The sequence below is a fragment of the Prunus persica genome, chromosome G6 (genome assembly GCF_000346465.2).
Source record: "Prunus persica cultivar Lovell chromosome G6, Prunus_persica_NCBIv2, whole genome shotgun sequence".
Classification (NCBI taxonomy): Eukaryota; Viridiplantae; Streptophyta; class Magnoliopsida; order Rosales; family Rosaceae; genus Prunus; species Prunus persica.
The window spans coordinates 3,714,386-3,737,665 of NC_034014.1; the positions used below are offsets into that span (position 1 = coordinate 3,714,386).

The 23,280-nt window shown below is 36.4% G+C and overlaps 4 protein-coding genes, 1 long non-coding RNA gene and 3 other non-coding genes across 8 annotated transcripts; 4 read left to right on the forward strand and 4 right to left on the reverse strand.

The window, feature by feature from the left end:
• Nucleotides 84-3,412, forward strand: LOC18773060 (probable phytol kinase 3, chloroplastic). The gene is made up of 6 exons (XM_007205740.2): nucleotides 84-490; nucleotides 1,450-1,517; nucleotides 1,597-1,728; nucleotides 2,493-2,608; nucleotides 2,764-2,878; nucleotides 2,970-3,412. The coding sequence occupies exons 1-6, from the start codon at nucleotides 131-133 to the stop codon at nucleotides 3,145-3,147; spliced, it is 969 nt and encodes a 322-aa protein (XP_007205802.2). The 5' UTR covers nucleotides 84-130; the 3' UTR covers nucleotides 3,148-3,412.
• LOC18775548 lies at nucleotides 4,148-5,033 on the reverse strand. Its single transcript, XM_007206079.2, has one exon. The coding sequence runs from the start codon at nucleotides 4,755-4,757 to the stop codon at nucleotides 4,374-4,376; it is 384 nt and encodes a 127-aa protein (XP_007206141.1). The 5' UTR covers nucleotides 4,758-5,033; the 3' UTR covers nucleotides 4,148-4,373.
• Nucleotides 7,924-10,511, reverse strand: LOC109949907. The gene is made up of 3 exons (XR_002272230.1): nucleotides 10,109-10,511; nucleotides 9,265-9,412; nucleotides 7,924-8,260 (listed from the first exon to the last, which is right to left on the reverse strand). It is a non-coding gene; the product is annotated as an uncharacterized LOC109949907 (long non-coding RNA).
• On the forward strand, nucleotides 14,201-14,272 carry TRNAE-UUC. Its single transcript has one exon. It is a non-coding gene; the product is annotated as a tRNA-Glu (tRNA).
• On the forward strand, nucleotides 14,349-14,420 carry TRNAE-UUC. The gene has a single exon. It is a non-coding gene; the product is annotated as a tRNA-Glu (tRNA).
• On the forward strand, nucleotides 14,468-16,608 carry LOC18774219 (SAGA-associated factor 11 homolog). The gene is made up of 4 exons (XM_007205923.2): nucleotides 14,468-14,666; nucleotides 14,874-14,945; nucleotides 15,733-16,044; nucleotides 16,179-16,608. Exons 2-4 carry the CDS (start codon nucleotides 14,898-14,900, stop codon nucleotides 16,359-16,361), a joined length of 543 nt encoding a protein of 180 aa, XP_007205985.1. The 5' UTR covers nucleotides 14,468-14,666; nucleotides 14,874-14,897; the 3' UTR covers nucleotides 16,362-16,608.
• On the reverse strand, nucleotides 17,299-17,371 carry TRNAE-CUC. The gene has a single exon. It is a non-coding gene; the product is annotated as a tRNA-Glu (tRNA).
• On the reverse strand, nucleotides 19,142-22,912 carry LOC18772683 (BRCA1-associated protein). Its single transcript, XM_007207257.2, has 11 exons — nucleotides 22,495-22,912; nucleotides 21,969-22,077; nucleotides 21,748-21,862; nucleotides 21,530-21,627; nucleotides 21,054-21,160; nucleotides 20,636-20,888; nucleotides 20,473-20,526; nucleotides 20,227-20,370; nucleotides 20,029-20,093; nucleotides 19,646-19,700; nucleotides 19,142-19,556 (listed from the first exon to the last, which is right to left on the reverse strand). Exons 1-11 carry the CDS (start codon nucleotides 22,902-22,904, stop codon nucleotides 19,395-19,397), a joined length of 1,572 nt encoding a protein of 523 aa, XP_007207319.2. The 5' UTR covers nucleotides 22,905-22,912; the 3' UTR covers nucleotides 19,142-19,394.

Sequence of the window (23,280 nt, forward strand, 5' to 3'; positions counted from 1 at the left end):
AAGGTGGAAATGACTAATTTTACCCGGCATAACGGTCTTACACTAATTTTACACAGTACTAGTGGAATTTACACAAAAAGTGCAAATAAGGGAAGGGTAAGTTGGTTCAGAGCATTTGATAGGAGCAAAAATGCACTCTTGCCGCGCCTTAGATCCAATAGGCATAGGCACACCATGTTCGTTTCCGTGCCATGTAGGACACCGACCACGACCGTCTTCTACCTTTGGACTTGGTTTTCTTCTTCTCAGTCCCAAATCAATCTCAGACATTACCTCCTACTCTCTTCTCGCTGGCACACTCAGATACCCACTAACAACAACCACCATCAAGCATCGGATTCGTCGCCACCAAGTCACGTCAGCTCCCGCCACTATGCTTCCTCAAAACCCGGTCGTCGCTGATATTTGCGCCACCTTCATTGCCGGTGGTGTTGCTCTGTTCTTCCTTTTGTTGTGGGAAGAGACCGCCAAACGTGGGTTCTTCGACCAGGTCAAAATCCCATGTTTCTCTTCTCTTTTGGGTACCCAGTATAACGCGTATTTGTACGTGTCTGGATACGTTTTCTGTTTCGATATACAATTTTTCGCCTAATCTTTGGTGGGTTGTGTTGGGTTCTGATTGATTTGTGGGAAAGCACTGATTTTGTTGATAATTAAGAACCATAGCTAAAAGAGTTTACAAAATTGGTTAAAAATTGCAACTGTAAACCTCACCTCAATTAGTGTACTGACAACTTCCAAAAGAGACTCTTTATGCTTAAGTATGCTGGAAATATAATTGGTTGTACCACTAAAGCTGCTGCTGATGTGAAGAATGGGGAGCAAAAGCATGCCACATGTAGCAGGATTGAATGTTGTTTCTTTTTTGTTAAAAGGGGCTGCTAGTATTTTCCTCTGCAAGTAATAGCTGAAGAGTGAGCTTGTATGAACCTAACCAGTGAGTGTTGTTTGGTGGTTCACTGTCTGTGTGCCTGTAGTAGTCATCCCTGCTGAAAGTGCTTTCAGATTATTTATCTTTTACCATGTTTTGATAGCTGATTTTAGCGGGTTTGCTAGATTGTCTGTCTGCTAGGGAACTTAAGCTACAGCAAGGGGATCCACTGTCATTAGGTCTCATTAAACCTCAAACAAGGGAGCGATCAATTGAGATGGAGTGTGATAGATGGTTTTACAATCGAGGAGTTGTATCAGTATTTACAGTTTTGTCGTATGCAACATCTCATCCTTCTAATTCTTAGCCTAAATAGGGACATGCTTGCTCTTGTAAATTTATTGCTTTTAGACTTTTGCATGCCTTTTGCCTTCACAACATGTAGGAGAAGGGAAATCTGATCCTATCACGGGTTCTGCTTCAATTTCTATATTGTGACAGATAGGTTCTCCTTCTTAGCATAACTTACTGTCCTAAAAGCCTGTGCATCTAAGAGTATGTTATCTTTTCTTTTGTAGAAACTCAATAGAAAGTTTGTGCATGTAAGCATTGGCCTAGTTTTCATGCTTTGCTGGCCGCTATTCAGGTAATCGCATGACTAAATATGTCGTTTTAATAACTTTACCATGCATCTGACTGATAATAGGTACTATGTATAATTACAGTTCTGGCCTTCAAGGAGCATTTTTAGCATCTCTTACTCCAGGCATCAATATTTTCCGTATGCTTCTATTGGGACTCGGTATATGGAAAGATGAAGCAACAGTGAAATCAATAAGCAGATCTGGAGACTACAGGTAGTGATTTTGAAAGACTTTTCTGCTATAAACCCATATAGGAGTGATTCTGTCCTTGGACTTGGTCCCACTCCCACCTAGAGAGTTCATTGCTAATTTCCTATGAAGCTACACAGCTGTTTGACCTTTTTTTTTTGTTTAATGAGATACAAAATAATTTTATCAATATAAGATAAAAACAAGTACAAACGCGTTGGCAAGAATCCAATTTCCCACCTTACCAAATGACCTACTTTCTCCTCTCCGAAACATTCCCGAATAATCTCTCATTAGTTTTTCAAATCTGTTTGTCACTTTTCTCGGGATTGTAAAGAGATAGATGATGAGTCAACAAACTTCTCAAAGTGAAAACCGATCAAAATAATGTAAGACTACCTTCTCTAGATAAGAACTTTCTTTTGCTGCATTTCAATCTCTTCTCTACTTTCTTCACAACTGGATCCCAAAAATTAACGCTGGAGATTACCACATGATGGAAGACCCAATTGTCTCATTACCCAACTCCCCAACACATAACCCCATCTAGATCCTTCCAAAAGGAAACTACTTCCTCTCATTGGTCAGCAGAGGAATAGGTTATGGTTATTTACCAATTTGTTGGCCCTTGAAATTTTGATGCCTGCTAGTGGGAACCAAATTTCTAGAAGTAAGCCATGTATGAGCGAAGACTACAAACAATGTTTGCTTTATGCTTATTTCAATTTGTTGATTACCTAATAAGTTTCATACATGATTTCTTATTTTCCCTTTACTTCATGCATCAGGGAACTTCTTAAGGGGCCACTGTACTATGCCACGACAATAACTTTGGCTTGTATAATCTATTGGAGAACTTCCCCCATTGCAATTGCTCTTATATGCAATCTGTGTGCTGGAGATGGTACATCTAATTGATTCAGTTTGTCCATTCTGTTGTCTTGATTTAAGTTGACTTTTAGCTTTCTAGTAAAACACTTGATTTCATGGTTAAGCTGCTCAGGACTTTTATCAAACTTCTATTGAAGGATTATAATTGATTTTACTTACTTCCTTCAGGTTTAGCAGACATTGTTGGTAGGCGTTTTGGTACTCGGAAAATTCCATACAACAGAAACAAATCCATAGTTGGTAGTGTTGCAATGGCATCTGCTGGTTTTTTAACATCTATCGGGTAACTTTTGCTTGCTTATTTTGTTGCTGTTTTAGAACTGGATTGAACCTTAGAATCTATCATGTTTCTTACTGGTTGGCAATGTTGACAGGTATATGCACTATTTCTCCAGATTTGGATTTGTTCAGGAGAGTTGGGATATGGTTTTGGGTTTCTTGGTTGTGTCTCTTGCCTCAGCACTGGTAGAATCACTCCCGATAAGCACTGACGTTGATGACAACCTAACAGTTCCACTTACTTCTATATTAGTCGGCGGTTTGGTTTTCTGATTTGGGTAATCCTTGTAAATAATGGCGAAAGAATCAACTGCATTTGGCCAACTTGATTGGGTGTTGTAATATGTGTACTATAGTATTGTTTCTTAGCTTGACGATCTGTAATGGATAATATCGTACCCATAAATGATTTAACCTTGATGCTCTTTTGTGAAAATTCATGACAATGCAGGTGACTCACCAGCCCCGCATGAATAAGACAACTGTGTTTCTTCTTGTAATCGGAGGCATTCTGCGTGCATCAATGCACGTGTTTTATGTTTATTTCAGTCTTTACCCACAATTAACCAAGTGAAAATGTTTGCTACACACCTTCTACGATTTTAGCATGTTTTGAGTCCCAGAAAACACTCAAATCATAGATAGCAGGAGCACACAAGACTGAAGTAAGGGCTGTATTTTCAGTCCTAGTGACGAAACGACATGCAGGATGATGGTAACAAATTTGTTCACCAGAATTAACCAAGAGGTAGCATTATCGCTTCACCTAATCCATGCCAGGTGTTATATAAATTAACTATGATTATCATTTGGTAACAGTTATAACCACACACATTAATTATGATTACAGGGGCATCGGGACTCCTGAAGAACTGTTTTGGTTTAGGTGGGTTTACAAAAGCCCAAAACGCAATTAAAGAAATTATTATCGTCCAGTTTTGAACTGTTTGAATTTATATTTGTGTGTGTGTTTAAAACCAATCCAAACCGACCACTACAGTTTGAATAGGCCGGATCCATGCCCACTCCTAGTTTGAGCCAAGAGGCATCAAAGATGCTCGTCTCCTACCTTGTCTCCTACGAACTTGGAATATCCGCCGCTTGGTCGTTCAAATGATTAATTAGGTCAGCCTACCAACTCAAAAAGCTTCCAATCCTACTCATTTCATTGCTTCCTTAATGAGAGAGTGATAGCTTCTGATTTCCCAAACAAATCAATCGTTCCAAACTAACGGTTCAAAATAAAAGAGACAACTAACTGAAGTAGCAAATATACAAGAAAAAAATGATGGAACATAGAAGATATTAGGTGTGTGATTGAGAATTCAAACATTATAAAAACACAAGATAAGGGACATGTAACCGTGACACAGACATCATGGAAGGCTCATCACAGCCACAGCCCAGATTACATGTTAGCCAAACAAGGCCAAAACAGAATTGCTCTGCACTTACCAAGTCCCCCACTATGCAAATCTCTCTAAAAGCAAAATCACTTGTTATGAACTAGAAGACGTCAATGGCAACTCTGCTGCACCATTTTCCTGTGCACCAACATCATCTGTCCTCTTTTTCTTCAACCACAGTGAGAAACAATTGAATGGCTTCGCAACAACAGCAGAGTCTTCTTCATCAACTGAATTCAATCGCAGTTGAGGACTCTTAGCTCGCTTGAGACATGGAAGCACAGCAAGGCAGAGAATGAAAGCAGCAAAGAGAACAACCACAACAACCATCATGACCTCCCCATGCAAGGCAAAGTGCCTATCACTCAAGAAGGGAATCCCATCTTGTTCTTGGTCTTGGTTGGGAGCCATGGCAGGTGACATGCTAAGCAATTTGTGAAGTGCCCATGTTGCTGTTGATGTCGGTTTCTTCGTCATCTCCAGATTTCTAATCTCTTACTTGCTAAGGTATTGTGATTTTCCAAGCGGGGGTTTTTTGGTTTTGCCAGTAACAGAAGTGTGAAATGTTTGACTATCGTATAGATGTGTCTCATTGCCATTTATGGAATGTGACATTAAGAATAGTTTGGCATTGTTGTGTTGTAAAAATAATCATTGTTAGATTTATTGTGAGAGAAATTAGTTGTGAGAGAAAGCAGTTTGGCGTTTGGTAAACTTTTTGTTAAAAGTGTTGTTGGTATTAATTTTCGCATAATCATAAAATAATTCCTGCATAATCGTCACATCTTTGAAACTGATTCTTGCATAATCAGAAAATGAAAGCACCTCTTTACCTGCTTTCCTTTATAGTTTTCTTTCATAGCAATTTTTAACAATAAGTGATTTTCTCATAATTTACCAAACTTACTAGGCTTTCCAAATTCTTTAGAAAATCAATTATAAGTAATATCAAATCAGCATGCGTTTTTCTGAGCCCAAGTAGGGCTTAGGGAGGGATAATGGGTTAGTGGGCCCATCACCTTGGCTTTTGTTATTCCAATTTTTGTCTTTTCAGGGAGGGTAATGGGTTAGTGGTCCCATCACCTTAGCCCAATTTTGAAAGGCTGATAGGGAATTCTGACTCCAGTGGGGCCATGCTTGCTGTATTACTTCTCTATCGTATTCGTTTCCGTGTTGGCTTCATCTATCGCATGTGTAGAAATTTTTTGGTGTGGTCGTTACAATTCGACGTGCTGTCGAAGTTCACATATAAATAATGTGTTGTTAACGGGTCCGAGTCATTCTATTGGTGTGGTCGTTACAATTCGACGTGCTGTCGAAGTTCATATATAAATAATGTCTTGTTAACGGGTCTGAGTCATTCTATAGTGAGGGTTTTAGATAAGATTTTTTAGATGAGGTCATATTTTTTAATCGTTAGATAAAAATTAATTAAATTGATTTAACAGTTAACCAATTTGGATCAACTGTTAAAAGTTAGGGCTTCATCTAAGACTCTCACTATATAATTCTTGAATGGAGTCTAGCTCAATGAAAAATGGTCTTGATTTGCGAATCATAGGTCTTAGGTTTGAACCCCATAACATCTTGGTTGTATATACGTGTGAAAAACTCCTCCTCCCATGTAGTTTAGATTATCACTTGTATTAAAAAAATAATGTATTTTATTAATTAATATTATAGCTTAAAATATAAACTCGTCATTCATTCATTGTTGAGATATTTTTTTTTTTTTTGGTTATAGGCTTTACTGACACAATAGTTGTTAGACCACCCAAAAGAGGGTGCATCAAGCCTTCATATCGAGAAAGACTTTTATGAAACGAGAATAATACTACTTTATTACACCTGACCAATAACACTATGACACACATGATAGCACTTCTACATGACATAGTATTATTAGTTTGAGATAATAAAATCAGTATTATCTTCCCCGTTGCAAATAAGTTTTTCTCCTTCATATCCCCTATTTTTTGGTGTTAAAAGTCACTAGGCTCAAAACAACCCAGAGAGTATAGATCTTAGGGAATGTTGTGTCTTTAATGTCTCCTTGAGCTAACAATGGAAAAGATGTTCAATAAATGAGTTAAGTTGGAAAATAGTGGCATGAGAGTGATGAACTGTCAACTGTTGTAGCTAAAGACGCACAAGTTTAGCAGATAAGAATACATGTGTTTTTCTTGATGTTGGCTATGCTTGGTTTTATGAACGTTTGTAAGCGATTTTGATGGTGGGTGATGGCCATCCCATGGTGATTGGAGGGTTTCAAAGTGTAGGAAGAGTGGAAAGCTTGAGACTTATAGTTTTGATCTCAGCAACAGCTGGGAGAGAGAGTTTTTCTCATGGCATTCAGTTGATGGTTCCCCTTAAGAAATTTTCCAGTAAATCGTGTGATGTTGAAATGTATAGTAAAAAAATACTTGATAGTAATTTTCACAAAAACAAAAATATACAACATGGGAAGGAATTTGGAAATAGAAGAAGTATTGTCTATCTTTTGCTTTAATTTACGTTTCCAACGAAATAGAAAATAAAAAGTTGACTAACTCTTATCTCTAATCTGTTTACAATATTATTATTCATGAGTTTTAACTCGAGATATGGAATGGGTGGATAAAAAATAAAGATCTTAAGTCTAATTCTAAATGAAATGAAATAAATGTATACGGATTCTTATGCACCGAGATTCATTAGTTTATAGTCACTATACAAAAATGACTGTAAACTAATGTTAATTAAAATAAGTTCTCATTAGTTTCTTGATGTAAATTTGTTGCTTTTTGATTTTTAGTCACTATAGAGTTTCCTATTGTGATTGATAGGAAACTAATTTCACCTAATTTACTTGAGTTCAATGACTAATAAATGGAGTTCAATTTTCATGTTTCCTCCTTATTCTTTTGACATGTTTCATTTAGCTTAACAGAACCTTAATTCTGTTAAGCCTATTAATTTGTATTAAAATTAAATATAATAATGATACAAAAGTGATTTCTCCATCTTCTTTAGAACCCAACGGCAACAACCTCTGCCCCCATCGCCCCAAGCCTCCTTTTCTCTCTCGAACCTTAATCCTCAAGGTATGAAATCTCAATCACAAACCATTACACAAACTTTGCTTTTTTAATATTTATATTCACAATCAAAGGTTTTTAAAAAAAAACAAAAATCAATTCAACATCGATTCGTGCACGATTTGTTTACAAATCCATCATACTCTAGAGTTATATATAAATTGCAATAAACTAACACTCTAAAACAAAACAATGCAAATATCAATTAAGCAAAACGAAAACAAAAATCATTTACAACTATAATAAAAACACAACAAAAACAGAAACTGCATAACAATTCTATTTCTTTTGGGTTTTGTGCCCTTCAACATAGACACTAAACAATCATCTAACATACACACAACATTGTCGTTTATAATCTTGCCAATCTATCTAGCATGCACATTATACACACATTATAGTTATTGTTTCTACATAGACACACTACACTAGTCATTCTTTCCTTCTTGAAATAAAAATGACACCGAAGAAATGTCAGTTGCCACACAAAAAATACACTCAAAAGCCAACACAAATGAAAGTTACATAAAAAGCTACCAAGGGCAATGTAAAGAGCACATAAAACAAAAAGAAAACAGAAAGTACAATGCAGAACCAACAAATTTACAGAGATTTATCAATTTCTGAGAGAATTGTATGAATTCAAAAACAGAAACTACGATACAATTATTATTCCATAACAAAACATAACATAAACACAAAGACGCTAAAGAACGACGACAAAACAATGACCAATCTACAATCTAACTAAAACATAAGTAAATAAATTAATAAACTATCAAATTAACTTAAAAAATCATACCAATATCCAATTAACATAGCCAAATGTAATTAAATGGAAACGAAAACTGCAATGCAGTTTGTGTGCAGTTTGTGGGAATCTCCAACGCAGTTTGTGCAAATCTGCAATGCAACTTCGAAGATATAGTCAAGAGTTATGATCAAGAGTTGCAGTTGATATAAGTATAAAGAATAGGCATGAATGTGCAGGTGGAAATCAAAATGTGAAAAAATCGAAGCCGAGAAGCATCTATCACTGTTGTATTTTTTTTAATTAAGAACACAAAACTGATTGTATGGAATTGTATAAGTTCCATATACTTCATACATTCTAACTAAAACATAACTAGAAAAAAAAAAAAAACAAACAAACAAACAAACTATCCAATTACTTTGAAAAATCCTACCAATATCCAATGATAAAACAATTTAGCCAAATGTGATTAAATGGAAGCTACGATGCTGTGTGCGTAACTGCGATGCAGTGTGTGCAAAACAACAAAGCATATATTGTCCACATAAGAAACATTTAAATGAAAAGAAAACCTAGAAACTACATGACATCACCTAGTAACCAATCATAACAAAAATTCAATAAAAAAACAGAAACTACAAAAATTACGCAAACTAATTTTGGTATAGGTTTTGCCATCAAATTTCAAAACAGATGACTAAATGGTTCCAAGACAGAGATTCCATTGTGCATTGTGCTCCCAAATTGCTATGAACTGGAAGTTTGATTATTGTCATTTTTGAATCAATCCTACGAGCTAAAGCAAGCTCAACAAACAAAGGAATTGATTAATTCTACTAGCTAGTTACACACGCATTTACAAGAAATAAAGCAAGCTTTCTTGGAAAATCTCAAATTGATGAAGAAATGCGTGAAACAAACAGCTCGTGAATAAAAAAGACTATAAGAAACGATTAGGGATTGAGAACTCACAGATTTCAAAATCGTATATGGGAATATAATTAAGAGATGGAATTGGTTTTGATCATGAGAAACAGAAATATATAGGTTTAGGGCCCTCATCTATAATAAAATAAGGTAACAAATCATTTAAGCAACAATAAAATTATTTTTATAAGTAACATTATATACAGTGGTTTTGATGAAGTCTCACCTACTCAGCAGTCTTGTGCTTGTGAATGTGGTCGTTCTCAAACAAAATTATTAATGATTCAGTATCTAGGGAACGTGGTACACAAAGCATCAATCAGTTTCTGTAGCTTTGTACTTCTTTTGATCCTGAAGAAAACTTCACTTTCAACCTACAAGTGGAAACATAAAATCACAAGATCGACTAGAAATTGCAAGACAAAGCATGATGCTAGATTGGCCCAAGAGCTTTGACATTATTAATGGAATTGCTCGGGGGCTCCTCTATCTTCATCATGTAGGTCTTTTGAGCGTGCAGTGTAAAAGGGATCTCCATGAACTGGAAGTCGATCCTTCTTCTAAAGCATTTTCAGCTAATGAAGTCACAGTCCTTTAATGGAGGCTCGATAAACTATATTTCATGTTGGTCTGTTAATCTGGTGCTTTTGAAGTCAGTTTGAAAAGTAAAATATAATTAAGAGATTCCCAACCCATGCCTTAGCAAATGCACCCTCTAATTTTTTTTAATTTGTATTCTTTGGAGTTGAGGTGGAGTTCACACTACAGAAACACAGATGCTGATACAAGAACTAATATAAAAGCTTAAATGAATTAGATTTTTCACTTGAGGTGGTGTAATATTTCAATTTTTTTTTTTCTGTTCTTTGGTGGGTTGGTTTTGTGTTCCTATGCAAGAGGAGGAGGAGACAAATCTTTTTTTTTTTTTTTTTTCTCTCAGCAAACAAGAGGGCATGATCAAATGTCAAAATCTATAACAGAAATACAATATCCAAAAGAATGAAAATCTTTTGTTTAACCAAACCAGAAATAAAGAGTCAGAATTTGAGATTAGAGCCTAAAAACCGAACCTTGTTATTGGCAAGACCATAGAAACTCCATGATAGGATAGCTTCATCATTTCCTTCCACTGAAGACAGACACCAACTCAGCAAATTTTGTATTTTTTTTCTTCTGTGCCATGTCGTCAATGCGAAGAGAGAAGAGAATAAGGCGGAGTTGGCAGAGGTAGGAATTGTCGTCGTTGGTGTGGTGAGGTGAACATGTCGTTTGGGTGAGAGCCAAGAGAATGGAACTGACTTGTGCTTCACTGCTTCGGCTTCTCAATCTCAATCTCAAGCTCAAATTTGCAGCTAAATTTTTTCAATTTCGGGTTTCAGACTTTCAGGCAATCGCATTGTTCGAAAAATCGGCCTAGGCGGCTGAAATCGAAGACGAAGCAGCCGAAATCGAAGAAAACGAATTGAAGCTTGAGTTGATAGAGAAACGAAATGGCTGTGACTGCGAGTGCAAGCTTCGTGTTCGTTTTGAATATATTTAAAGAGTATAGCCGCGCGGCTATACTTTTAAAATATTCGAATATATTAATATTTAAAGGGTATAGCCGTACGGCTATACTGACGGCTATACTGTTAAAATAGTCAAATTTATTTAGAACGTATAGCCGCCCGGCTATACTCTTTAAATATACAATTTTGTCATATCATTTTAGGGTTTAGGGCTAAAATACCACTTTCGCCCATTGGGCTAGAGTTATTTCTTCAATTATTTTATTTATACAAGCGATATTAAGGAATGAGAATTTAAATTCTTTTCGATACCTTCCATTCTAATAATTTCCAGCTATGTTTGGGCAAGAATTAAAAATGAATTTTATTTATAACAAATAATAGGGGTTAAATCCATAAATACAACAACAAAAAATAGGGATCCACCAACATTTTGTGGATCAAAGAATGTTGAATTTCATAGTATAAAATTGCTTGTATAGGAATTTATTTTCTAAAATGTATCCATCGTAATTATCTACTAAAAGCAATTACAGTCTTTTTCTCATTGCACTTGACAACCCTACTCTTCTTCTATGAGATATATCAATCCGCGTTGTATTCTATGCAGATGAAAAATTGGATACAAAATAGTCTAACGAGACAACGAAGAGAAGTTTGCAGCTTTGTTTTGAAATAAATTGAAGGTATCAGAGGTCATATAACATTGATATACGAACTATTCTAATTGAGAATTTAAATAACATGTGTTAGATGAGAAGTAGCATCTCATTCTTACATATAACATATTATTTAATTTGTCTACTGGTTGTGCCTGTTGTTAAGCTGGTGCAACCAACATTCTTTAACCAAGAAATTTTTCCTAAACCTCAAAGAAATTTACCTAGGAAAACCTTTTGTGGGGAAGGGAAAGTTAGGATAGAAATAGAGGCAGAGGAAGGCTGAAGAACAATCGCGAGCACATTTGATATTACAGAAAATGTAGCGAAGGAATTTAGAATGGCCATTTTCCAAATTAAGCAAACATCTTACAATAAAATCAAGATAGGAACTTATAACAAGCTTTCATTAGAGTAACAATGTCCAAAAACACAAGATGAACACCACACCACACTCAACACACATAATTGCTCATTAGTGTTGTAAATATAAAAAAGATGAGATATCACTTAGTACAATCAAGTAGTTCTTCATTCCTCGTCACTCAAATCATTGAAAGCATCGCGCAAATCATTGAGCATTTCATCCCACGTCTCCTCCACATGCAGATGAAATGAGTATCCATCAACAGGAAGAACAAAATTGTCCATACCACAAAGAAATTCAGGAAATTCAAAACCCTTGCACATAAATTTACTAATATGAGACGCAAGCTTTGATATTTCATCATCGTTCTCATTGAAACCAAAACAATCTCTAGCATCCAACATCACCAGATCTTTGCATCCGCACAGCAACGTGACAAGACCATCCGGATTAACTTTTGCACCCTTCAAATTGAAGTACTTGATATTAGGCACGAACTTCATTATTGACAATGCCTCACGTCCATGAACAGAGCCTCTGGACAAATCTAAACCATAAAAATTCTTGCAATGTGTTTGTATAATTGCAAGTATTTTCGCCAAATTTAAGCATGAACCCAATGATAACACCTCCAAAGTTTTCCACTTGCCAATCAGCTCTAGGTTCGCGTGTTTGCTATCCAATAAATCTCCTGGTAAACTCAAAGTCACAAGGCCAGGACACCTGCACACATTCCACAACAACAAAAATGCTACATTTACATTTATAAGGAAAATTAAACTGGGTATACTTGAGGGTTTTGAAAATTAACTTGTTTTGTTAAACAAGCGAAAATGATAAAACTTACACATTTGCAGCAAATTCAAAGGCTTCTACTGTGCAGCATTTGGGAAGCTTGAGCACAGACAGTAGCGTTTCCGCTGCTCCGATTGATCACAAACTTTAAAAAAGCGGTGACAGAGCAACGAATCCCATCAATTTGATACTCACTCACAAATCTGTCCATAAGATTTTGAAAATCCGGATATTCAGACACATCCCAAGGCAGACTTCAATACATTCGTTGTCTGGGAAAATGAGAGATTGTCAGCATGAAGGATTGATGGTCGCCTTGACTTGCACACAAAAGGAACATCCAAAAGCAGATTCCATTCCAACTTTCTCCAACACTTTGTCCAAGCAGTCCATTTCTAAGTCCTCCCATCTTCATTCGTCCATCTCCAACAACGATTTAATATAACTACATCTGTATACAATAAATTAATTAAACACCAAATTGAAAGAAGAAAAAAAACCATAATTTTCAAAAGAATACAAAGAAACCTGGGAAAACAATCATATGGCAATCCTTTTCCTATATAATAAGAACAAACAGGAGAATTCATTGATGGAGTGTTGGATAATTGTTCATTCAACAAGCACTTTCCTCATTCCAACAACAAAAAGTAGGAAACTAGTTACTAGTCCAGCAATACGATAATAGAGGCAAAGCAATTCTAGTATTTCCGTTTGGAAAACCAAGCAGGGCCCTTTGTTTCGAAAAATCCGCCTAGGCGGGCTGCTGGGCGGCTAGGCGGGAGCTAGGCGGGCGCTAAGGGGCTAGGCGGCTAGGAGGCTGGGCGGGTCACCTAGGCGGGTTGGGTCTTTTTTCGGTGCCGAAACCGAAGAAAACAAATCGGAGCTTGAGTTGATAGAGAAGTGAAATGGCCGTCCTCTGCGAGTGCAAGCTTCGTGTTTGTTGCGAATATATTTAAAGAGTATAGCCGCGCGGCTATACCTTTCAAATACGTTAAGATTTAAAGAGAATAGCCGGTTAAGATATTCGAATGTATTTAGACAGTATAGCCGCGCGGCTATACCCTTTAAATATACAATTTTGTCATATCATTTTAGGGTTTAAGGCTAAAGTTATTTCTTCAAAATTTTATTTATACAAGCGATATTGGGGAATGAGAATTTAAATTCTTTCCAATTCTAACAATTTCCAGCTATTAGTCCATTGGGCAAGAATAAAAAATGAATTTTATTTATAACAAATAATACGGGTTAAACCCATAAATACAACAACAAAAAATGTAGAGTTTACAAGATAATACTAGACGCCAACGACAATTGGAAGTCCATCATATGGCTATCAGGAATACAATCAAATATACCATGAAATACAATAATTGACATCTGGGATAGCCGATTGTAATCTAAACCAATCCTCTTCTTCAACTCTTCCACAAACTTAAAGTTTATTTCATATATAGTATGGATTCTGAAGCAAACCTTACCACAATGACTTGAGTGACAAAATAATAATCTCATAAAATAATGGTTATTGAACAGATAATTCTATTATAATTAGTTTATAAGGTTGCTTCAGTATAAAGGAAAAGAAAGCATAACAATCTGATGGAAATAGAACTCTAGGAGTAAAGATGAACTGGTGCATAAGAATCTTAATGTAAATTAATGAATCTTAGTACATTTACATTTATTCATTAGTTTCCCATGTAATCTAGTATTGAAACTGATTCTGAAGTTAATTTTGGAGAAAATAAAAAAGACAAACAGCAAACAGCAAACAGCACGTAATTGATTAGGTCCATATAATTAGATTTTGTTAAACCTAAACAACAATCCATTGTCGTCCAGCGGTTAGGATATCTGGCTTTCACCCAGGAGACCCGGGTTCGATTCCCGGCAATGGAACTTTTTATTTTAATTTTTTTATGTTTTTACACAAAACCCTAACAAATAGCTTTTCAAATCAACTTATAATCAACATTCCGTTGTCGTCCAGCGGTTAGGATATCTGGCTTTCACCCAGGAGACCCGGGTTCGATTCCCGGCAACGGAACTTTTTATTTTTTCTACTTTTGTTTATTTTTGTTTAATTTTTTTTTTCTACTACAGGAAGCTAAGAAAGTGGGGCATGGCAAGCTCCCATAGGTTGAAGTGAAAAAACAGAAGAAAGCGCGTCGCAGTGGATGATCTCTGTTCTCCTTCCCAAAATCCCAATTCCACCGATTTGGGATCACTTCCCTCTCTGCCTCAGTCTCAGAGCAGCTTCTGAGCACTTTCCCCTTTTCCTTTTGAACAATTAGTGAGTCCTCTCTCTCTCTCTCAAGTATTGCAGAGTTTTGCTGCTTAGATCGATCAGTTCATATCAATCTCGACTAAATTTCATTATAAGTAAAGGACTACTTTGGGTTCTTATAAATTCTTGGGTTGTACCAAAGTTGCTGTCATAAAAATGATTTCTTGTTTTCCTTGGATGATTAATTTTAACAAATTTTCTGTATTTGGGTAGGTTATAATCCCATTTAGCTCCCTCATGTCGCTTCCAAATGAAGATGATATGTCTTCTTCATCTGATACTCAGGTATTTATTCATTTACATTCAAAGGAACGCCCTTTGTTCCTTTTTTATAATTTTGGCTTTGTGGTTTCTGACCCAGAAGAAGGTGGTGGATTTTGAAGTTTTGTTTTGGGTCTGTATGAGAATGGCTTGGTGATTTTTGTGGGTTTTAAATTGTTATGTCTTGAAGTGCATTGATATGGATCTTATCAACATATAGACGGTTTAACAACCTTATTTAAGGACTGATTATGTTTAGTTATAGTTGATGCACCAGTTCAAGTCATTAATCAAATTTATATGTTCTTGACATCACTAGCTATAGTGTTTGATAGCCAAGTAGTTTGTACTAGCAAATTGTTCATTGTAGATTGTGGACATGGTCCTGAGGCATCATGTGCTTGGTTTGGTGATCACTGCTTTTGGGTAAAGAGCAAATGCCCGTGATCCAAGGGTTGTGTTCTGTAGTTACCAAAGCAGAACAATGGAAGAAAATATGAATTTGCTTATCTTAATGGGAGCAAATGGTGGATTTAACATTTCTAATATATGTTTTACATAAGGGATGTTCAAAGGTCAATCCCTTTGGCATTATCATAAGTTGCTACTTCAATGCACTATAAGGCTTTTCTGTTCATCGTGGAATGGTTCTTGTGTATGTGAAGGCTAGGATATGGATAATTCAGTGTTATTCTTGGTCTTGTGTAATGTAATTCAGAAGATAAAAATTTGAATATTTCATCTGTGCATGTAAAAATCAGCTGACAATATAGTTCTCATAGTTCCTTTCTCTTCTGGCTTGTGGTTGCAGATTACGTCACATATTTTTGGGGATCTCCTTGATTCCATTATTGTTGATGTTGCATCTGAGTGTCATCGAATAGCGAAGTTGGGTCTTGATCGTAATTTTGAAGAAGAGGAAGAAGAACTAAGGCTGTCAGCCCAAGCACGGGTAAGGGTAGCTGATCCTAGTAATAGTGGTGAAGCAAATAGCAAGTATGTGGTTGACATATTTGGACAGACCCATCCTTCTGTAGCCAATGAAGTATTTGAGTGCATGAATTGTGGTCGAGCTATCATGGCTGGGAGGTTCGCTCCTCATCTGGAGAAGTGTATGGGAAAGGTTATTCTCTGATATCTTCATATGTTAGACAATTGTTCATATTTTATGGTTAAGAAGACAAAAATAGAAAGTTCCTTGAATGAGAACGCTAGGGTGGAAACTAAAAAATGTTTTGGTTGTTTCCTCCACCACAGGGTAGAAAGGCTCGTGCCAAAGTGACAAGAAGTAGTACAGCTGCGCAGACCCGGCAGTCACGAGGCAACCCTGCTTCCACATACTCCACTTATTCCAATTCCAACAGTACAAGCCGGTTATCAAATGGAACATCCGGTGTTGCAGGGGAGGAGTATTCAAATGGTGCATTGGAAGAGCCATAAAAGCACTGGTGAGCTACTTGGAAGCAATGGATATCGTTAGTTGCTTAGATTGTTATGTTTGTGTAAAGTGAAGGCAAATTTTGAGTAGGCTTTTGTTGGTTTAGGCACTGCGATATAATCTGACTTGGAGAGTATAGTGATCACATTCTTTTTTTCAGTATGAAGAAGAGCCCCCTTGTATATAACATTCTTGACCATGTCTCGAATGATAATTTGGAATCTTATACAAGTTGATTTCGGCTTCAAATTCTAACTATTTCCTGAGCTATCAATACAAACGCGATAAAGGTCTTGAATTGAAGGGATTAAGGAACCACGTCTTCCCAATAAGTGGAAAAATGCATGTTGAAATACAATGTGTCTCCAACCACAGCTTTTGACGAGGACCAACCGTTGGTATAAATGTTTGATGTCAACTAGAACTTCTTTGACTAATTACTTTTCGGTTTTGTTTAAGTAGTAAGAGAGTGTGAGAAAATGGGTGATGATTGGGATAAATTAAAATGTTCGATCGTTTCCATGACTAATTTTGTGTAGGGATTACTATACTTTGAATAATAACATGTTCCTATTGGGAATGTATACAAGTGATAGAGCAAACAATGAAATATTATTAACATTTTATGTGGTATGATATTGTGCAATGAATCATAGCTCGGATCGGAACTGATAAATGTAATAATGGGTATTCTATGCATAACCTTAGACTTGGCAAACATGTCGTATTTGTCGTACTTGTGTTGTGTTTATGTCAATATGATTTCTTAATGAGTTGACACGAACACAACCTATTGGGTTAATGGGTGGAACGTATCATACATGAACACGATGTATTTCATCCGTTAAGAATAGTGATTCATTTTTAAAAAACATGACTTGTTTCACCCTTTTTAAAAATAAACTATATTTCTTAACTAATTGTTAAATGAAAACAAAGTTCCGTTGCCGGGACTTGAACCCGGGTCTTTCGGGTGAGAGCCGAATATCCTGACCAACTAGACTACAACGGATTTGATGATAATATATGTGCTTGAAATTATATTAACGTGTACGGATTCCTCACATTCTTGGGATTCCCTGCCAAAAGTAATTTGACGCCTCTCTCCCTCCGTTTATTTTGTTGGGGTCCATATGATGGACTCAACTCAACACAGGATTTCCTAGCAGCAGCGTCCAATTTCTATGAATTTACTATCCATAAGAAAAGGTTGGGAAAATATTTTATAGCGGAAATACAAAATTGGTCACGCATAGCCATGGAGGGTCGGGTGAAGAAGGCCGAGAGCGCGTCCATGAGGGACTTGGTGGTCTCGTGGCGGTTGTAGGACATCTGGACGTGCTTGTGCAGCGCTCCGAGGATGATGTGGCGCGCCGTGAAGTGTCGTCGCGCAGCCATTTCTGATAGAGAACGACGTCGTCTAGTGGGGTGTCGGGGGTGGGGGTTCTGGATTTTAGGTCGGGAGGACGTAAGCGACATTGTTGTCTCTCTAGGTTTGGAAGTTGGGGGTGCAGTCGAGTTGGTGGGTGGTTTTGAGTTCTGGGAATACGAGTGCGGAGAATGACAATGAGTCGCTGTTCATTGTTGAAGGACTTGTTGAAGCAGAAACTACTCATGATGGTTTTTTTATGGGATTTTGCCGTATAGCCGTTCGGCTATACTAAAAGGTTTAGCCGCCCGGCTATACTCCATAAATTTAAAATACTATAAATATAATATTTACGAGTATCGCTGGTAAAAATATTTCAATCGTATAGCCGCCGGCTGTACTCTACAAATAGAATATTTTAACCGTATTATGTATAGCCGCGCGGATATACCCCAAAAATAGAATGTTTTAACGTATAGCCGAGCGGCTATACCCTTTAAGTAGCATAATATGAAATTCTTTTTTAATTACTTTAATTAGTAGTTATGTTTTAGTTATTATTTACTTAGTGAATAATTAGTATTTAAATATTTTATTAAAGAAAAAAATAAGAAAATTTTAATTATTATTTATTAAGTAATATAATTCATGAAGTTAATTAAAATATTTAATTCTAATTATTCACTAAAGAAATAATAATTAAAATATAATTACTAATTTAACTAATTAAATAATTCAAAGATATTATTTAATTAAAAAAATTAATTAACCTAAACATACTAAGTTTATATTCTTTCTTTTTTTTTTAAACCTGTCCCGACGGAAGTTCATCGGTATATGTTTTTCCCGGCGAATAGTATAGCCGCACGGCTATACGCCGGTTTAGTTAATAGGATAGCCGCGCGGCTACACGCCGGTGCATTTTTTAAATTTTTTTAATCAATAGTATAGCCGTGCGGCTATACGGGGTTCCTTTTTTATTTTTGTAGTACCAAGTATAGCGGTTATACCCTTTCAGTCTATGGGATTTTACCCGCAATGCAAGTTTCTTACTTGCTATCGAAGTAGTTAGCCATTTATTGCTTGGTCTCGACGCCAAGAGTCGTCATTTTGTATCACAACTGTACCAATATATATAACTTTCAGTGAAATTCAACATCCCAACAATTGTGTCAGATATGGAACACAATTTTGCATCTAACATAATAAATCAGCTAAATTGACTGTGGAAGTAGACACACACAGAAAAAAAGTGTTTTTATAATCTAATAGATGTGACACTAGACACAAAATCCATATTTGTACTCAATAATTTAAAATAATTTATATGATGATGATGATGATGATGATGATGATGATGAGATGCAAAGACATGCATGCATCCATCCATCTTGTCTAGGTATAGGAAATCTGTGGATGTATCGTGCCAGATTGATGGTGGTTCAACTGACCAAAGATATGTTAGTACAAATATTTATAGGAACTATGGAGGTTGGAAGAAGTATCTCCAATGTAATGAACTCACTAGAAGAAAAGAAAAATATACAATGGCTAGGACCCATATCCTAGCCAACTGGTTGATTAAGACTCGCTGAAATCGCTACATGATCCAAAATCAACTGGACACACAATTATTACTATACACGACATGTTTAGTGCCCATCTTTTAGTTCCGTCTTCGGCCAGATTTTGTTTGTCTTCTAGAGTTGGCAGGAGAAGATTGCTTTGAAGAAGGTACAGGCAAGAGCGTTCCCCCTTTGATGCCATCTGAATCCGTCATGTCGTTAAGTGTTTTTTGGGCTTCAATGTAGACTGTAAGATCTCTAATCTGTCACCATCATCATTTAGACTTGTTAAGATGAGAAACCAGCAACTTCTAAATAGTGGCTAACAAGCAGAAACTCGTAACGTCAATACCTGTTCTTCCAGATCAACCATCTTCTCCTCTCTTAACCTCAGTGATGCAGCTTCCCTAAAAGGAGTTTAAATCATGGAGGATATATAAACCAAAGAATCCAGTGCCGCTATTAATAATCACAGACTTGCCTCTATGCCATATCCTATAGATCTAGCACAGGCACATGGGTCCTGAAATGATCACTATCTGTTGCGTGGGAGAGAAGGGGACAGGATGGGAAGAGAGAAAAGAACAGAAGTTTTGGCAAATACTAAATGGCTCTCGATATTTCACTTTCAGATTTTGAACAACCCCTTATTACCCTCATGGTCCTATCTGAAGTGTTAGTATAAACAAGGGGAGACTTGACATCTATCAATGAAAGAGAGAAAACAATATGTACCTCACTTCAATTTCCTTCAACTTCCCACGCCAGGTTTCTTGGTCCTTGATGAGATTACGGTTGATCTAAGAAACAAACACACAAAATAGGCACAATCAAATAAAATAAATTTCAGAAAGAAAAAAATAATTGATTTCACATAAACACAGTACTCCAATGCCAAACCCCAAAATATAGACGAGCACATTACAAACTCACATCTGCAACAGCATTTCTTTCCTCAAGACATTTCTCTAGTTTCGCTTGAATATCCTGCATCTTGGAATTTACAGCCTTCTCCACTGCTTCTAAAATTGAACTTTCCTTTTTACTTTTGGCCTCCATAAGTAGAGATTCATAATACTGAATTTCAAGAAAAAGAAAAGGATATTACTTGATCAACAGCCAATTAGGTAGAGGGAAAAATAAGAACACAAAGAAGAAGTGGGTTTGGTGACAACCTACTTGTCTTTGAGTCTCAAGCTGACTTGCAAGAAGTCGGTTATACTCGTCTACAATCTGTTGTAGCACAACATCTAAAGATCAGTTATGTGAATAAGAAAACGCCAAATAATGGATAGTGCAAGGTGGAGTAAAAGTAAAAAAATTTCTTAAAATAAACACATACAGTTTCAACTTTGCTGCTATAGAGGGCTCCACTAATTCCAGAATCGTCACTGCATTCACACCTGTCACAATCCCCTTCCACTGACATACATTGAGAATCCGTATCAGTTATTAGCTTGCCATCAATTTTCGATTGGTTCAGGCGGTGAACATAAGCATCACCAACGTAATCCCAGATCTGCTGCCTGTTCAACTCAAGAGAATAGCAATGTTGTGTATCCTTCCAGTGCCTAACAGCATGACCTTCTGTATATCTTTTTACAGAGCAAATAATATCAATAATTTTCTGTGCTGGACAAATTTATTTAAGACAACGCCATAGCTCATCAAGTAAACGATGCGTAGGCTATATTGTTTTCTTGCTTTGGAGACAGAAATAACCAAAGATATAAGAAGAAAAAAGAGTGCATCATGTTTACCTTCCACATCCTACAAAACCACATATTACGCAAACCCAGGGATTCACAGATATTCCACATACAGAGCAAGCTGGCTTTTCATCCTGCTGCTGACAAAATCGGCAAACCTAGTGGCACACAAATATTAAATCAGCAACTTTCTTCTATATAGCTGGACTCTCAAACTTTGCTTGAGTCCTAATACATATCAAAGTTACAAAGGGCTCAATGCAACTCAAGGAAAACTCAAGCTGAAATTGATAAACCCAATTAAGACCACAATCGTTACATAGAAATCTTTCATTATAATCTACATAAGAAAAAAAAATTCTAACTACTGAACCCATCAGTGGTCGGTCCAGTTTAATGGATTTTGAGTCCCTCAGTACCTGCAACTAGCAAAAGATATCAGCAGTGCAGTCAACAATGCTCTCAACCAAGATCTCTAATAAACTTAAACACATCAGACAAAATTTTGGAACAGAAAACCAACTCACCTGACAAGATAAATAAGTCCATTTTGAAATGCATGGACATTGAAATGAATGGTCACAAAGTGTACTCGCTATTCCACTAGTGTCTGCATCCAATCTCTCTGACATTGAAACAAAAGTTAAACCAAAATAATATAAATACTGGGCACAAGAATATCACATATCTGAAAAAAAAAATAAACAGAAGAACCCCCGCCCAACTAAAGAAAATTGTGACTCACCAAGGCAAACTGGGCAAGTTGGTAATTCAGTACATCCTTCTGGAGGAGTCCCAGCTATTTCATCTGAATCTGTGTAGTCCACAGAAAGCAGAAACAGAATGTGGCACACCTCGGCCTAAAAAAAAAACAAACAAACAAACAAAGAAAATCACACACATAAGCTCAAGATATACAAAATACATCATACATGAATATAAACAATAATAAGAAAAACTCATTACCTCTCCAGGCGAATACTTCTTCCCATTTAAAGTGTGATAAAATCCGTCAGCGGTCATCTGATTCTTCAGCTCAACTAAAACACTGTACCGATCTTCCATCCCATCGTTCCTAATTCAATTAAGCAAATACTAAATTGGACTTTGTTTGATCACTAAGGAAACAAAAACATAGATAAAATGAAACTTGAATTTCAAACAAAGATATTCACTGAACTGATATATAGACCCTTTTTTGCCCTTTACTTCACAGCATTGTTTTTCATATTTTCAGCTCAAGTTTATCTTTTAAATGTGACTTATTATATTTATGAAAATTATCAATGTAAGCCTGGCACAACTCTGTGGCTCAATTGAAGTAAAATCCTACCCACATTTTTTTTTATTTTAAAGAAGAAAAAAAAATTGGCTATTTCCTCAATTTCGTCAGAAACCCATTTCAGGGTTTTGATCAAGCAACCAACCCAAGATTTCCTCAATTCAAAATTTCTTAATTTCTCGGTAAACAAAGAAAATCTAGAAGCGGTACCTGATGAAGACGAGTTCGAGGGCATGGTCGATTCGGGACCCACAGAAGCGGATAAAGTCGTCGAAGGAGAGGTAGTTGGGAACAGCAATGACGAAGAGGAGAGTGGATCGAGAGGCAGGACTGTTTGGCAGCGACGAGTGTCCTATGCTTCGGAACAGGTGAGCTATGCCTCTTCGTTCGCTGAATTTGGGGCTGGTGTTAGGGTTTGATTCAGTAGCACTGGTGATCTTGGAAGTTGTGATAGTGGTGAACTCGGCGTCTTCGAGGCTGAGGGGGTGGTTGGTGTCCACTGAGTGGACTCGGAGGAAGAACATTGTGGGTTTCTGAGTCGACTTGGTTGGGGAAAGAGAAAAGAGAGAGAATAGAAATGACAATTTTGAGAGACAAAGCTCTTGGCCCGATTGGTTCATAGAATGAATTTGAGGGGAGATCATGTTTTTATGTTATTCACCAGGGAATGAGAATGGAAGATTCATTTCTCACGTTTGGTAATGCTAGAAAAGTAACTGAGAAATATCACTTTATTTCCTTTCTCATGTTTGTTTTGAGTAGGAATGAAAAACAAAGTTTGTATAAATTTTCAATTATACCCATATTAAATCAAATTAAAAAAAATGCATTTAATGATATATTATAATTCTAAATTGTTAATGAGGATAAAATAGTCATAAAAAAATATGTATTTAATGTTAACCCATTTTCCCAAACTTTCCCATAAGAAGGGAAAACAAAACCCAAGTTGGGACCCCTTACTTTCCCATGAGCCATACAACGATTTCTCATATC

What these genes read in the sequence shown, in the direction of transcription:
- LOC18772683 (XM_007207257.2), bottom strand. Translation starts at nt 22,904, where the DNA reads ATGAACCAATCGGGCCAAGAGCTTTGTCTCTCAAAATTGTCATTTCTA. An exon ending in CTCGAACTCGTCTTCATCAG is followed by an intron (nt 22,078 to 22,494) that starts GTACCGCTTCTA and finishes TAATTGAATTAG; the next exon opens with GAACGATGGGATGGAAGATC. An exon ending in ATAGCAGCAAAGTTGAAACT is followed by an intron (nt 20,527 to 20,635) that starts GTATGTGTTTAT and finishes GTGCTACAACAG; the next exon opens with ATTGTAGACGAGTATAACCG.
- LOC18774219 (XM_007205923.2), top strand. Translation starts at nt 14,898, where the DNA reads ATGTCGCTTCCAAATGAAGATGATATGTCTTCTTCATCTGATACTCAG. An exon ending in CTTCTTCATCTGATACTCAG is followed by an intron (nt 14,946 to 15,732) that starts GTATTTATTCAT and finishes TTGTGGTTGCAG; the next exon opens with ATTACGTCACATATTTTTGG. An exon ending in TGGAGAAGTGTATGGGAAAG is followed by an intron (nt 16,045 to 16,178) that starts GTTATTCTCTGA and finishes CCTCCACCACAG; the next exon opens with GGTAGAAAGGCTCGTGCCAA.
- LOC18775548 (XM_007206079.2), bottom strand. Translation starts at nt 4,757, where the DNA reads ATGACGAAGAAACCGACATCAACAGCAACATGGGCACTTCACAAATTG.
- LOC18773060 (XM_007205740.2), top strand. Translation starts at nt 131, where the DNA reads ATGCACTCTTGCCGCGCCTTAGATCCAATAGGCATAGGCACACCATGT. An exon ending in CTTTGCTGGCCGCTATTCAG is followed by an intron (nt 1,518 to 1,596) that starts GTAATCGCATGA and finishes GTATAATTACAG; the next exon opens with TTCTGGCCTTCAAGGAGCAT. An exon ending in AGCAGATCTGGAGACTACAG is followed by an intron (nt 1,729 to 2,492) that starts GTAGTGATTTTG and finishes TTCATGCATCAG; the next exon opens with GGAACTTCTTAAGGGGCCAC.